We start from the raw sequence: 13,519 nt of genomic DNA, 5'->3' as shown, positions 1-13,519 counted from the left end.
AATGTATGCACATTTTAATTTTCCTTAGGATGCAATCCACTGTATTTATCTTAGTATATCTATAGCAGCTTTTCCCAAAGGAATGTCTATAACCCACAAGGATTGTGTAGTGAATTTTCTATAATGTATATTTTTAGATCTTAGAGTATTTCTTTAATCTTAGATTCTATCTTTCTTACTTTCCTTGGTGTTAAAATATCCCTTCTTTTAGGAAAGGATGGTAATAGCAGATAGCAGATAGTATTCTTCAACATCCTTGTTCAGCAAAATAAAATCTGGAAAACCTTTGTTGGTCCCTTCCAATTTTTCTTATTTATTAAAAATTTCCTTGTTAGACAAACCATTAGATACTCCTAACTCTGGGAAACAAACAAAGGGTTGCAGAGGGGAGGTGGTTGGGGGAAAGTGTAACCAGGTGATGGGCATTAAGGGAGGGCATATGATGAGATGAGCACTGGGTGTTATATGTTGGAAAATTGAATTTAAATAAAATTTATAAAAAATTTTAAACTTAAGTGAAATCCAAAAGTCTGGGAACCACTGCCTTATAGAACCTAGCATAATGTCTTGCACTTAAAGGTGCTCAATATAAAACTCTTTGTCTCCACTTTCTATTCATCCAGAATAAAACCACTTCTTATAACAAACCCTGCTATCATTTTGGTTCAAGCCCCATATTCTGACACTTCGTTGTTACAGTAAATCTCTTTGCCGAACCCCTTGCATATGCCCCACCCCTTAAGTCTATTCTCCTGTCACTGGTGTCAGCAAGCTTTTTCTGTGAAGGGTCAGATCGTAAATACTTTGGTATTGTGGGCTACATTATTTCTGTCGTAGCCACTTGACTCTTCCAGCAATGGCAGACATAGTCAATACAAAAACAAATGTGCAGGGGTACCTGGCTGGCCCAGTGCATTTGATTCTTGATCTGGGGATGAACCTGAGTTCCACCTCGGCTGTAGAATTTACTTAAAAAAAAAGAAAATGGGCATGGCTGTGTTTCAGTGAAACTTATTTACTTCAACTGGGGACTGGGCCTTAGGCATAGTTTGCTGATTCCTGTCTGAGTGGTCTTTTACAAATTTATCCCTATTCTGAGTGCTCTTTTAAAAATTCTGAGTCAGGTCATGTCATTCTTCTGCCTAAAACCTTCCAGTGTTTGGGACGCCTGGGTGGCTCAGTGGTTGAGTGTTTGCCTTCGGCTCAGGGTATGATTCTAGGATCCGGTCCCACATCAGGCTCCCCTGAGGGAGACTGTTTCTCCCTCTGCCTATGTCTCTGCCTTGCTTTGTCTCTCATGAATAAATAAATATAGTCTAAAAAAACAAAACAAAACAAAAACTTCCAATGGCTTCTCGCTTCACTCTAAAAGCCAGAATCTTTACAAAGGCTTAGAAGGCACCACATGATCTCCTGCCCAGTATCCCTATCACCAACCATACTGCTCTGACCTTGCTTTCCCATTGTTCATTCTGCTGGAGCCACAGAGGCCTCCTTGCTATTCCTCACACATGCCAAGCATGCTCCTGCTTTTCCCTCTGTCTACAAACATTTTCCTCCCCAGTTACAGTATGGCATGCTCCATCACATGCTCAAAAACCACCTCAAAGGAGGTTTTTCCTAAACAGCAATGATCCCCCCACCCCACTTTGGCATTTGCTATCTCTCTTTTATTTTATTTTATTTTATGTTTTGATATTTTAGTTATTTATTCATGACAGACACAGAGAGAGAGGCAGAGACACAGGCAGAGGGAGAAGCAGGCTCCATGCAGGGAGTCCGACATGGGACTCGATCCCGGGTCTCCAGGATCACACCCTGGGCCGAAAGTGGCGCTAAACCACTGGGCCACCAGGGCTGCCCTGCTATCTCTCTTTTAAAGGCTATTTTTCCCTATAGCATCTTTTTTTTTTCATCTGATTCAACATGTATTACTTAGCCAGTCTTAGACCACTAGAATTAAGGCCCCTGAGGGAGGGATCTTTCTTTTATTCTCTGTTGTATATTCAGAGTCTACAAAAGTGCTTGCAGATAGTAGATTTTGTGGAATCAGTAATATTTGTGGAATGAATAATGAATGTGTGAATGGATGAACAGCTAAGTTATAGGGCATCAGAGAAGAGAAGTCAGTCATGACTAGAATAGTATGAGAAAGCTCCAAGGAGGACTTAAATGCTAGGCAGTGGAAAGGAGCATGGGAGCGAGGGGCTAACCTATAGTGTTCACTAGCACTCACAAGACTCTGCAATGAACACACAGTCCCAAAAGCACGGTGCTTTCTATGCAAGTGTGGCTTCAGAGCAAAGTCCTTATTCTCATTTAATGGCATAGATTTCCTTGAGCCAGTGCCACTCCACCCTCCCATCCCCACTGGCTATGTAACATTTTGAAGCTGTCAGAGGCAAGATCCACTGGGTGCGAGGTGGTCACTGAAGGATTGTAAGCAGGGGAATGAGAGGATTATTATGAATATTTGGGAAAAGTATTCTGGCATCTGTGTGCTAAATGGAAGGTTTAGAGAGTGGTGGTAGGTAGAAGTTAGAAGAGACAAGAGCCTAGTGCAATGTTTTAGGCATGTTGTGATGGTGTTTGGCTAGTGTGACAGATGTGGAAGGGGAAAGGAAGAAAGAGATATGAAGCTTACAGGGTGAAGGAGGAACTGATATAATTTGGATGTCACAATTGCTGTAAGTAAAGAAGTGAGAAATTAGAAGCAACTGAAATGTCTATCAATCAATAAAGTTATATACAACCATGCAATGGAATATTATGCAGCTAAAGAATATATAGATATATATTTACAGACACAGATGCTATTTATAAAAGACTAAGAAATGAGAAAAGTAGTTCTAGTATGATTCAATTTAAAAAAATATGTGAGGGGTTGTTAAACATGCATACAAAAATGTCTGGAAGGATATGCATCAATATGTTTAACAATGATTATCTCTGAGTGGTGGGATTATGGGTGAATTTTGTTCTTGTTTCTTTATCTAATTTCTATTTTAATCTAAACACAGATTGCTTTTATAATAGAAACAAACAAAACGTAATCCAATGAATAAAACTAATACCCAAGACCTCAGGCTTTTTCCAGGATCCCATATACTATCACACTGTCATTTCGCAAAACATATCCCTAAACCCTTCCAGGTTTCCTGGCAGAACGAGAAGAGCTAATTATTTCTGCTTGTGTCTCCTGAAGCACTGGATAAAAATAGCATAACAGCATGGAAGGAAGAAGAGTAATGGGAGGGAAAGCAGGAGATAGGGTGGGAGTAGGGAAGAAGACTCACCTTTTACCATCAAGGTCTCGAGCAAACAGAACCTCTAAAGGAACAACAGACTACAGCCCGAATTGAGGTTGCAGCTTCCCAGAAGCAGGGGCAGTATGAGGGCTAAGCAGGGAGATACTTAGCACAGCTGGAGGAAGAGGTGACACTTTAGAGGTGGAAGGGTCCATGGACTTCCCCAGAAGCCACCCCAATTACTGGATTTGTAAGGGAAGGGTCCTGCCCCCATACACTCTAAGAACTGCTCAGGGCTTACAGGGTTCGTGGATGCCAGGGTAGTCGCTGAATTCCAGCACGTAGAGGTGTCTCCCCTTCACACTGCGCCCGATGCTGTAAACCCGCGTGATGTACGGGCATTCGTTGTGCACCTTGTACAGCGTCCGCACAAGGTCATCATAACGGTGGTGGCGAAAGGTCACTGGAGCGACCAACTTGAAGAGAAGGAGGAGGTGGAAGGAGACCAAGAGCAGGCCTGACATCTTGCTAGGCTTTTTCAAAGAAACCCACTAAAATGGGCTCCACCTCTCCCAACAACTAGTCAAAATCTAAGGGCCAAGAACCAGGTCTTCCTAGTTTCCTGCCAGTAAACAGCAGTGTGACAGATCCTGACAAGAAAGTTCAGAATTGTCCCGTTCAAAGCTGGAAATTATGTAGCTCTGGAATAGCCACTCATCTCCCCTCCCCCATCTCTGCTTCTAATCTGGGGAAACCTTTTGAAAGGTTTTTGTACTCCCCCAGAATGGGTAGTTTCACTGATTCTGGCTTACTGATTAACTGGACTGTAAACAGGCTTCAATAAATAGTTGCTTATAACCCTTTGGTTCCCAGAGAATTTTGAGAAACTTGGCCTGTGCTTATTCCCTACATTACAATTTGAGATGTATTAGTTAGGATTCTGTCTGTTTCAATCAATCCCACACACTGCTGCCAGATTCTTTCTGAAGCACACCTGTCTTGTCTCCTTTCCCCTCAAACATCTTTCAACAGATATCATTGGGAAAACGAAAAGATGAGCCACAGGCTGGGAGAAAACAATTAAAATTCATAAATATGATACTATATCCAGAACATGTCAAGAACTCTTACAACACAATAATAAAACAAACAACCCAATTCAAAAGTGGGCAAAAGATTTGAATAGACATTTCATCAAAGTAGATCTATGAAGAGCTTATAATAAGCACCTCTTAAATATGGTCACCATTATGGGTCTTAAGGAAATACAACATAAAACCATAATGATATATTACTTCATACCCACTAGAATGGCCATAGTCAAAAAGTCACAATAACAAGTGTTGGTGAGAATAGGGAGAAACTGGAACCCTCCAATGGGAAAATAAATATTGTAGACACTATGGAAAATAGTTATGTAGCTTCCTAAAATGTTAAGTATATACTTACTACATGACCCAGTAATTTCACCCCTATGTATCTACCCAAGAAAATGAAAACATACATCCACACAAAAATTTGTATGTGAATGTTCATAGCAGTATTATTCAAAATAGAAATTAGATTGTACAAGTTTGTAAATATATTGATTTACAGCTTCATTGAATTGTATATTTAAAGGAGGGAAATTTTTTGGTATACAAATTATATCTCAATAAAGCTGCTTTTAAAAAAAGAAATAAAAATAATGATGTAAGACCCTCCCTCCAAAGTTAACTATAAATTTACCAAATAGGCAAAAAGTCCACTCTGGGTACCTATCCAAGAGAACAAAGACTTGCACATGAGGATGTTTATAGCAGTCTTATTCATAATAGCCAAAAGATAGAAACTACCCAAAAGATAGAAACTACCAAATATCTATCTACCCATAGATAAATCAAATGTGGTATATCCATATGATTGAACGCTGTAGCATGCATGGATGGACTCTAAAAACACTACGCTAAGTGAAAGAAACCAACATGAAAAACCACATATTATATGATTCTGTTTATATGAAATGTCCTGCAAAAGTAAACGTACAAAGACAGAAAGCAAACGTATGAGGCATCTGGTTGGAATGATGAGGATGTTCTAAAACAGGATGATGGTGATGATCACACAACTCAGTAAGTTTGCTAGACATCACTGAGTTATACATTTAAAATGAGTGAGTTTTATGGTATATAAATTACACCTATTTTCAAAGAACAAAGTTTCAGTGGATCTTCATGTTCTATGGTATAAAATACAAGTGCTTCAGCCTGGTCTTCAGGTCTTTTGTACCAGGCCCAGTTGTGACTTGCCATCCTGTTCCTCAACCCAGTACAGCCTCGCCACATTGCCTACTGTCTTCTGAGGATACCCTCATTGCCTGCCTTCTTGCTTTTTTGCTCGTGCTGTTTCACCTTAACCCAGCTCCCAATCTTGGGACTCCCTCACTTCCCCTTGCAATTGCTACTGTAATCAGTCTTATTGCTTTGCCTGTTATGTACTCATCCATGGTGCTAGCTCTTACAGTTAGGACATAATGTAGCCCTGCCGACACCCTGTTCCTGTTCTCCAGGATGATTGTTAGCCTCTAACCCAGAGCCTGGCACAGGTGCACACTTGTTAAATGAATGAACGAATGAAACTACTGTTGACTTTTCCTTTGTATCCAGCTGCTCTATCTCTAGCAAACTTTTCCAAGGAAATTCTATGCTTATATAACCTGTCAGTAAAGATCACAATTTCCTCTTAGATACATTGGGTGAACACTATTTAGATAGGCCAGTCTGATATGGTCCAGAGGGTCAGCTTAAGATAAGTACCAAATCTGTAGTACCACAGGGTTGCCGCCTTACAACCCTTGCTAAATCCCTTAGTATTCTGATGAGATCCTGACACCCCAGGTAGTGAATCAAGACAGAAGGCTGTGAAGGCATTACTAATGCTATCACATACTAGGCCCTTTCTCTAGAACAATATCTACTGTAATTACTGAAGGCTTGGCTTGGTGGCCCTCAGAGAGCCCAAATTGTTCCTCTATAAAAGAATTCCTGTTTCTCTGGCAAATGTATCTAGTTATTATGGGGACTTCACTCATTCTAAACAGATGACCCTCATTCTCTAAAAGAGGAATGTACCCTCCTTGTCTATTTGAACTTTGGGTTGTTGTAAACAGGGAATACCTTCTATATATCAAAGCTGAGGTTGATACTCCTTCCCCCAAATTCCACTTCGAGTACCAGAATGTGTGCCCTAAAGTCAGAGTGTATGCAATGCCTCCCAAAACTAGAAGTGGAAGGATCCTGTGTGTTAGAGAGATATGATATTTTAAAAAATTGTTTCCAGCTTTAATGATATATAATTAACATATAACATTGTGTACATTTAGGGCGTACAATGGTGTGATTCGATACATGAATATGTTGCAAAATGATTACCACAATAGGGTCAGTTAACACTTCTATCACTATTCACTATTATCTATGTGTTTCTGTGTGCATGTGGTGAGGATATTTAAGATATACCCTCTTTTCAAGTATATAATATAGGATCGTTAACTACACTCACCGTTCTGTACATTGGATCTCCCAAACTTATTCTTTTTACAGCTGGGAGTTTGCATCCTTTGACCAACATCTCATTTTATCCACCTCCCCAACCACTATCAACCACGTTATATTCTCTGCTTCTATGAGTTTGGATTTTTTTTAGATTTCACATAGGGGTAAGATCTACAGTATTTGTCTTTCTCTGTCTAACTTATCCCATTTAGCCTGATGCATAAGGATATGATTTTAAGTACAAGTTCAACTCCCTCTTAAGCCATTTGACATCGGGCAAATTAATTAAACTTCCCTAAACTTCAGTTTCCTTCTGTATAGGATAGAGAAGAAACAGTTCCTCTCTCATGAGTTGGGTGGATCAGATAAGATAATGCATGTAAGGCCTTTTGCACGGTGCCTGGCATATTGTGAGGGCTCAATACATATTATTAGCAGTATTACTAGAGTAGCAGCAGCATGAAGCACTTATTCTGTGCTAGAGACCATGCAAGATGATGGCTATACAATTCATTCACTCAACATATATATACTTTACTACTAAAGGCTAACAGCTTTACTATTATTATTTTTTATCTAGAATAAAACCAACAAAGACTCCTGCCCATGTGGTGCTTACATTCTGGTTAAGTGACAGACAATTGAGAGCAAAAAAGGGCAGTCTCTGTCCTTAAAACTACAAATAAGCAAGCACAACACTGGGGAAAATGTGATTGATGTAACCACTTGGGAGCACTAAGCAGGGTCACCTAATTTAGCTTTGGAGGTTCAGGGAGAGCATACAGGAATTGAGGTGGATCAGAGGGTCCTGTCTTCCCCTGAGGTAGGTGTAATAATGGTCCCGAAAGAGGTCTACATCCTAATCTCTGGGATCTGGGAGTATGTGATGTTACATTGGCAAGGTGCAATGAAGTTTGCAGATGGAATTGAAGTTGTTTATCAGCTGATCTTGAGATAGAGGGATTACCCAGGTGGGCCCCGTGTAATCACAAATGTCCTTATAAGTGAAAGCAAAAGGTAGGAGGATCAGAGACCCAGTGATGAGATGTGAGAAAGTGGACAAATTTTAGGCATTTCCTACTTTCTGGGTTCTCAGTATCCTCAAAGCTGTCCCTGCCTGGACCAAGAAGTCTCCATTATTTCACAATTCTACATTACCTTTCAGGGTACTAACTGGTTCTTTATTCCCCACAACAGCCTGGGGAGGAGGGTGTAGTAATTCCCATTCCAGAGGAGGGATTTGCCCAGAGTCACATAACTAAGTAGTGGAGGAGAGCCTGGACTCCACACTTTCCCTGGCAGTGAGCCCAACATTCTACTCAATCAATTCCAGTGACTACAGATATGCAGGAGAAGTAAGTTCCCACCAAGGAAATATGGGCAAATAAAGGAATACATGAAAACTTGCAAAGGAGTGGGAAGAGGTAGAAGGATATTCATATCAAGTAGGAAGGTGGGGAGTAGCTATCCTTCTTCTTCTATCCGTCACTCTCTCTAGATGCTAAACAAAGGAGAAAGGGAGTAGGGAATGGGGGAAAGAGAGAGAGAGAGAAGGGGGACATTGTGGGCTCTCAACCCACATCTCCAGTTATCTTGGTTGTAAATTTTCTATCATGCATCAGTAACTCTGAGCTTCTGCAGAGCAATCTCAATGTCATTTAACCCTGCTAAATAAATATTCGTGGGCTGGACCTATAGATGAATCACACATCCAGCTCCATTCACATTGGCAAGCACTCTTGGAGATTTGGGTTTCAAGTGTTATGAAAGAGCAAGGCGAAGAGAGCCTGGCCAAGTGTGGAGAGTAAGGGAGGTTAATCCTCAGGAGACACCAAGCCCTTCCCAATTCTCCTTGCTGGAATATTCTTGCAATTTGTCACCTGGGGACCTTCCCCTGATCATCTCATCTAAACAGTTCTCCCGGGATCCCTGGGTGGCGCAGCGGTTTGGCGCCTGCCTTTGGCCCAGGGCGCGATCCTGGAGACCTGGGATCGAATCCCATGTCGGGCTCCCAGTGCATGGAGCCTGCTTCTCCCTCTGCCTGTTTCTCTGCCTCTGCCTCTCTCTCTCTCTCTCTCTCTCTCTGTGACTATCATAAATAAATTAAAAAAATTAAAAAATAAATAAATAAATAAACAGTTCTCCCCTGGTTATGCTTCGTCTTATCTCCTATTTATTTTTTTCTCCTATTTATTTTAATCAGAGAATTTCACTTGTCAGTCTGTTAATTATCTTGCTTATTTCTTGCTTATTTATTTATTGTCTGTCTCCCCCAGTAGAAGGTAAACTCAGTGAAGGCCAAGACCAACTATCTTACTGTTTACTATGTAATATCTGAGCAAAATGATAGTTACTGTTTACTATGTAATATCTGGACAAAATGCTAGTTAAATTAAAGAATGAAGGAAGGAGATAATGTATGATAATGTATGAACTCATATCTGAGATCTGAATGAGCAGATGTTGACCCAATGAAAATGGTGGAGTGTTTGAGGCTATTTTTGAGAGGGAAGAGCTTGTTATTTCTCCTTATCCTCCCAATCATGTGGAGTCTGCAAGGGACTGTTTCTGGATTTCTTTTCCTTACCTGCACTTATTCCCAGATGATCTCATACACAAATCCCAATATAAGGTGATGAATCTCACATTTCTGTCTCTTGATGCTACTTCTCTGAACTCTAGAACTGTATTTCCAACTCTCCACTAGGATTTCTACTAGGCATTCCTGCCTACTACCACCCACCTCCTCCAGTCTCTGAACCTGCAAGAGCAGAGCCTTACAAATGCAAACTGTGTCCACAAATGCCACCAAATGAGGATGGATCAACTGGATTAGGAGAAACCAGTTCAGTCCCCCAGCACTTCCTTTCCCCTTGCCCTTCTTAATATTTCCCCAATGCACTTATTAATATCTGACATACTGTATATTTAATTGTCTTCTCTCCCTGTAAAAATATAAATACCTCATGGATAGAGAAGTGGTCTCTTTTATTTTCTGATGTGTCTCTAGTAACTAGATCTGGATATAGGTTGAATACTTGAGTGAGTGATTGATGGAATGATTCAATGCTCTTACTCACATAATCCCATCTAACCTTTACCTCATTCTTTCTTGAGGGACCATTATAACCCATTTGCATGTATGAGAACCCCTAAAATTTAAATAATTTTCCCAGATCATATAACTTATATTTGGCAAATCTGAAGATTAAATTAGCTTTCTGACTCCAAAGCTTTCTACAATGCCAGAGTGCCACTATCACATTGGCCTGGTTATATTATGAAACTGCCTCCAATTTGGCTTCCTGTTCTTAAAGGTCCTTGAAAAGAATTCTTCTTAAAAATTACTTCATCTGCTTATGTAAAAAGGAAATCTGTTTGTTATAAAAATGTAGAAAACATAGAAAAGAATAGGCATAAAAATAAAATGCTACTCCCAAACCCCATCAACTAGGAATAATCCCTGTTATCAACTGGTGACAGTCAGTCCTATCAGAATGACTCAAAATCTGCTCCTTCCCTCCTCTGCTTCCTCAAACTGACAAATATTCCATGATTGATCCAATTTCTCAGGCAAAACCTAGGACTTATCCATAATCCTCTTTTTATCTTACTCCTCCTGTCACCAAGTTACATGAACTCTGCTTTGAAGTGTATCTGGAAACTACTCTCACCTTGACCACTGTCATCCTAGGCTAGGCAACATATATTTCTTGCTTGAATGATGACAATAGCTTCACCATGTGTTTCTTGTTTAGATAATGACAATAGCCTCCTTGAATATTCTTCCTGTTTCTAATTTTGCTCCACTAGTTTTATTAACTACACCATAGCCAGAGTTTTGAAAACACAAATCAAATTACTTTCCAACTCGAAACAATTCAGTGATGTCCCCCATACTTAACAAAAAACTTGTATGTCATGTAAAGGCCCAATCAGCAATGGTCACACTGTCCTTTATATTCCTTGGACATACTAAGCTTATTTCTGCTCCAGGGCCTTTATACTTGCTGTTTTCCCCACCTGGAATGCACTTCTCCTAAATCTTCGTGTGGCTTTTCCCTCTACAAATTTTAAGTTCATGCTCAAATACCACCACTTTTAGAGAGGCTGGCCCTGATCTCCCTCCCTACCTAAACTAGTTCCTGGCTGCCACCCCTTTCCATTCTCTATTCCTCTACTTGATTCCTCTTTATAATGCTTATCATTACCTAAAGGCATATTATGTAATTAGTTGTTCCTTTTTTTGTTCGTTGTATCTACTACTAAGATGTAAGTTGTGTGAAGTCAGTATTACTATCTTGTCTGTTTCACTGCTTTTCCTCCATGCTTAGAATGATACTTAGCACATACTAGGTGCTCAATAAATGTTTGTTAAATGAATGAGTGTGCAGATAGAATATACAAATAATTTTTACAAAAAAGGGATTATAGCCTTTATGCTTTTAAAAAATTACTATATTGAATATATTGAACAGAAGAAAAAGAAGTTGAAATAAAGCCAAAGTAATTGCTTACCTTTCAAAAAATATCTCTTCATAAGATGAAATAACAGTTGCTAAATAGTGGTTCTAAAGAAAAAGAAAAGCATAGAAATCATTAAGGGATGGTGATTGTTATGCTGTTAGGTTTTTCAACCACGTATTTCACTTTTAGGTGGTAACTAATCCACGCTGTGATTGGTCCTTTGTTCATTTATTCATTCAACAAGAATATATTGGGTGTTATTCTGTATGTTAGTAAATTGAACACCAATAAAAAAAAAATGAGTCCCCCCAAAAAAAAAAAAAAAACAAGAATATATTGAATGTTTTGGTTTTTTTAGTATTTTTTTTAAATTTTTATTTATTTATGATAGTCACACAGAGAGAGAGGCAGAGACACAGGCAGAGGGAGAAGCAGGCTCCATGCACCAGGAGCCCACCGTGGGATTCGATCCCGGGTCTCCAGGATCGCGCCCTGGATCAAAGGCAGGCGCTAAACGGCTGCGCTACCCAGGGATCCCATATTGAACGTTTTGTGTCAAGCTCTAATATGGGGCTAGATAGTAAGGCAGGCAAGATCCTGCTCTCATGGTCTGTGTGTGTGTGTGTGTGTGTGTGTGTGTGTGTAGGAAGTAGAAAATAAACAGTGAAAACATAGTGATGGAGACATTTTCAGGTTTTACCAATGAAGAAAATGAAACAGTATGTGATAATATAGACTGGTCTAAGGTAGACTAGGGTGGGTTGGAGTAGCTGATTTGGATTGGGGGTCAGAGATGGCCTGCCATGTGCAAGTGACATTTGATTTGAGCTTTGCATCATTTTTTTTTAATTTTTCATTTATTTATGATAATCACACACAGAGAGAGAGGCAGAGACACAGGCAGAGGGAGAAGCAGGCTCCATGCACCGGGAGCCTGACGTGGGATTTGATCCCGGGCCTCCAGGATCACGCCCTGGGCCAAAGGCAGGCGCCAAACCGCTGCGCCACCCAGGGATCCCTGAGCTTTGCATCATTAAAGGCAGTCAAAGAAATCTCCAGAGAACAAGCAGTCCAGGCAGATGTGAAGCTGAGGCATGCTCAGAGCAGTGATGATTGGCTGACCTTAGGACCAGAGAGCCAGCCAGTGCAGGAGCTTGGACACCAGGGAGACCACATGTCTGAAAGGAGAGTAGGGAGGTGGCACACACCTCATTCATTTGGCAAGCAGTTCAGATTTTATTCTAAGAGCAAGGACAAGCTTTATTTAAACTGAGGGATGGCATGAAGTGAGCTCTCCCTTCTCCTAAAAGCCCCTTTGCAGTCCTATGGCTCTGGATTTCTGTTAGTCACATTACTTGATGCTGTAAGATTTATATTCAGTTCTGTGTTCAATTTTCCAAGTGTTGAGCTGTCTTTAAGATTTATTTTTATTGATTTATTTTTAAAAGATTTTGTTTATTTATTCATGAGAGACATAGAGAGTGAGGCAGAGACACAGGCAGAGGGAGAAGCAGACTTCTCATGGGGAGCCTGATGTGGGACTTGATTCTGGGACCTGGGACCACACCCTGAGCCAAAGGCAGATGCTCAATCCCTGAGCCACCCAGGCATCCCTGTCTTTTAGATTTAAAATGGTACAATGTTTATCATTATTGCTTAAAATTGTGGCTCCTCCTTCTCCCTTGGTTTTCTTTCAGATAGAAAATTAATTTGTTTCCTATCATTACATATATTTTTTTAAGATTTTATTTATTTATTCACAAGAGACGCCGAGACACAGGCAGAGGGAAAAGCAGGCTCCATGCAGGGAGCCCGATGTGGGACTCGATCCCGGGTCCCCAGGATCAGGCCCTGGGCTGAAGATGGCCCTAAACCGCTGAGCCACGAGGGCTGCTCCTCCCATCATTACATATTAAACAGTAAATTTGTAGAGATGAAAAAATACCTCAACATAAATGTAATTTAAACCTGAAAAAAGTTCTTTTTTTTTTCCCCACGATATTAGGTTGATATCTTTCTACAGTGCATTTGTCTGGCCTTTCCAGTAAGTTTTGTTTACTAGTCAAAGCCTGCCATAAAGTCAAGGCCATCAGTGTCCTGTCCATTCTACCGTTCTTGACAATATAGTCCTCCTAAAAAGCCATGTCCTCTTGGTGCTTCAAGTATCTGCTGAGCTCTTTGTAATGGCTTTATTTTCCTCTCTTATTTTTCTTCCTGAGTTCTTCCTGCAGCCACCTCCCTGCTATTCTGCCTTCCTGAATGGCTTGTCTT

The 13,519-nt window shown here is 40.3% G+C and overlaps 1 protein-coding gene across 3 annotated transcripts in view; it reads right to left on the bottom strand.

Moving 5' to 3' along the window:
* CPN1 (carboxypeptidase N subunit 1) overlaps positions 1 to 11,336 on the bottom strand; it is a 33,638-nt gene extending 22,302 nt beyond the window's left edge. Inside the window, exons 1-3 of one of the 3 annotated variants that reach the window (XM_077878009.1) lie at positions 11,300 to 11,318; positions 3,550 to 3,724; positions 3,297 to 3,423 (exon numbers count right to left, since the gene is read on the bottom strand). In XM_077878009.1, coding sequence (XP_077734135.1) covers positions 3,297 to 3,306 — 10 coding nt within the window. In that variant the 5' untranslated portion in view covers positions 3,307 to 3,423; positions 3,550 to 3,724; positions 11,300 to 11,318. Of the gene's footprint in view, positions 1 to 3,296; positions 3,424 to 3,549; positions 4,071 to 11,299 lie in introns of those variants that run through there. The other 2 variants (XM_077878008.1, XM_077878007.1) reach the window with 2 other exon arrangements.
* Between the last annotated feature and the right edge of the window lie 2,183 nt (positions 11,337 to 13,519).

This window comes from Canis aureus, chromosome 29 (genome assembly GCF_053574225.1).
Source record: "Canis aureus isolate CA01 chromosome 29, VMU_Caureus_v.1.0, whole genome shotgun sequence".
NCBI lineage: Eukaryota > Metazoa > Chordata > Mammalia > Carnivora > Canidae > Canis > Canis aureus.
Note: the sequence above shows the minus strand (reverse complement) of the source record. Positions and strands in the feature narration are given on the sequence as shown.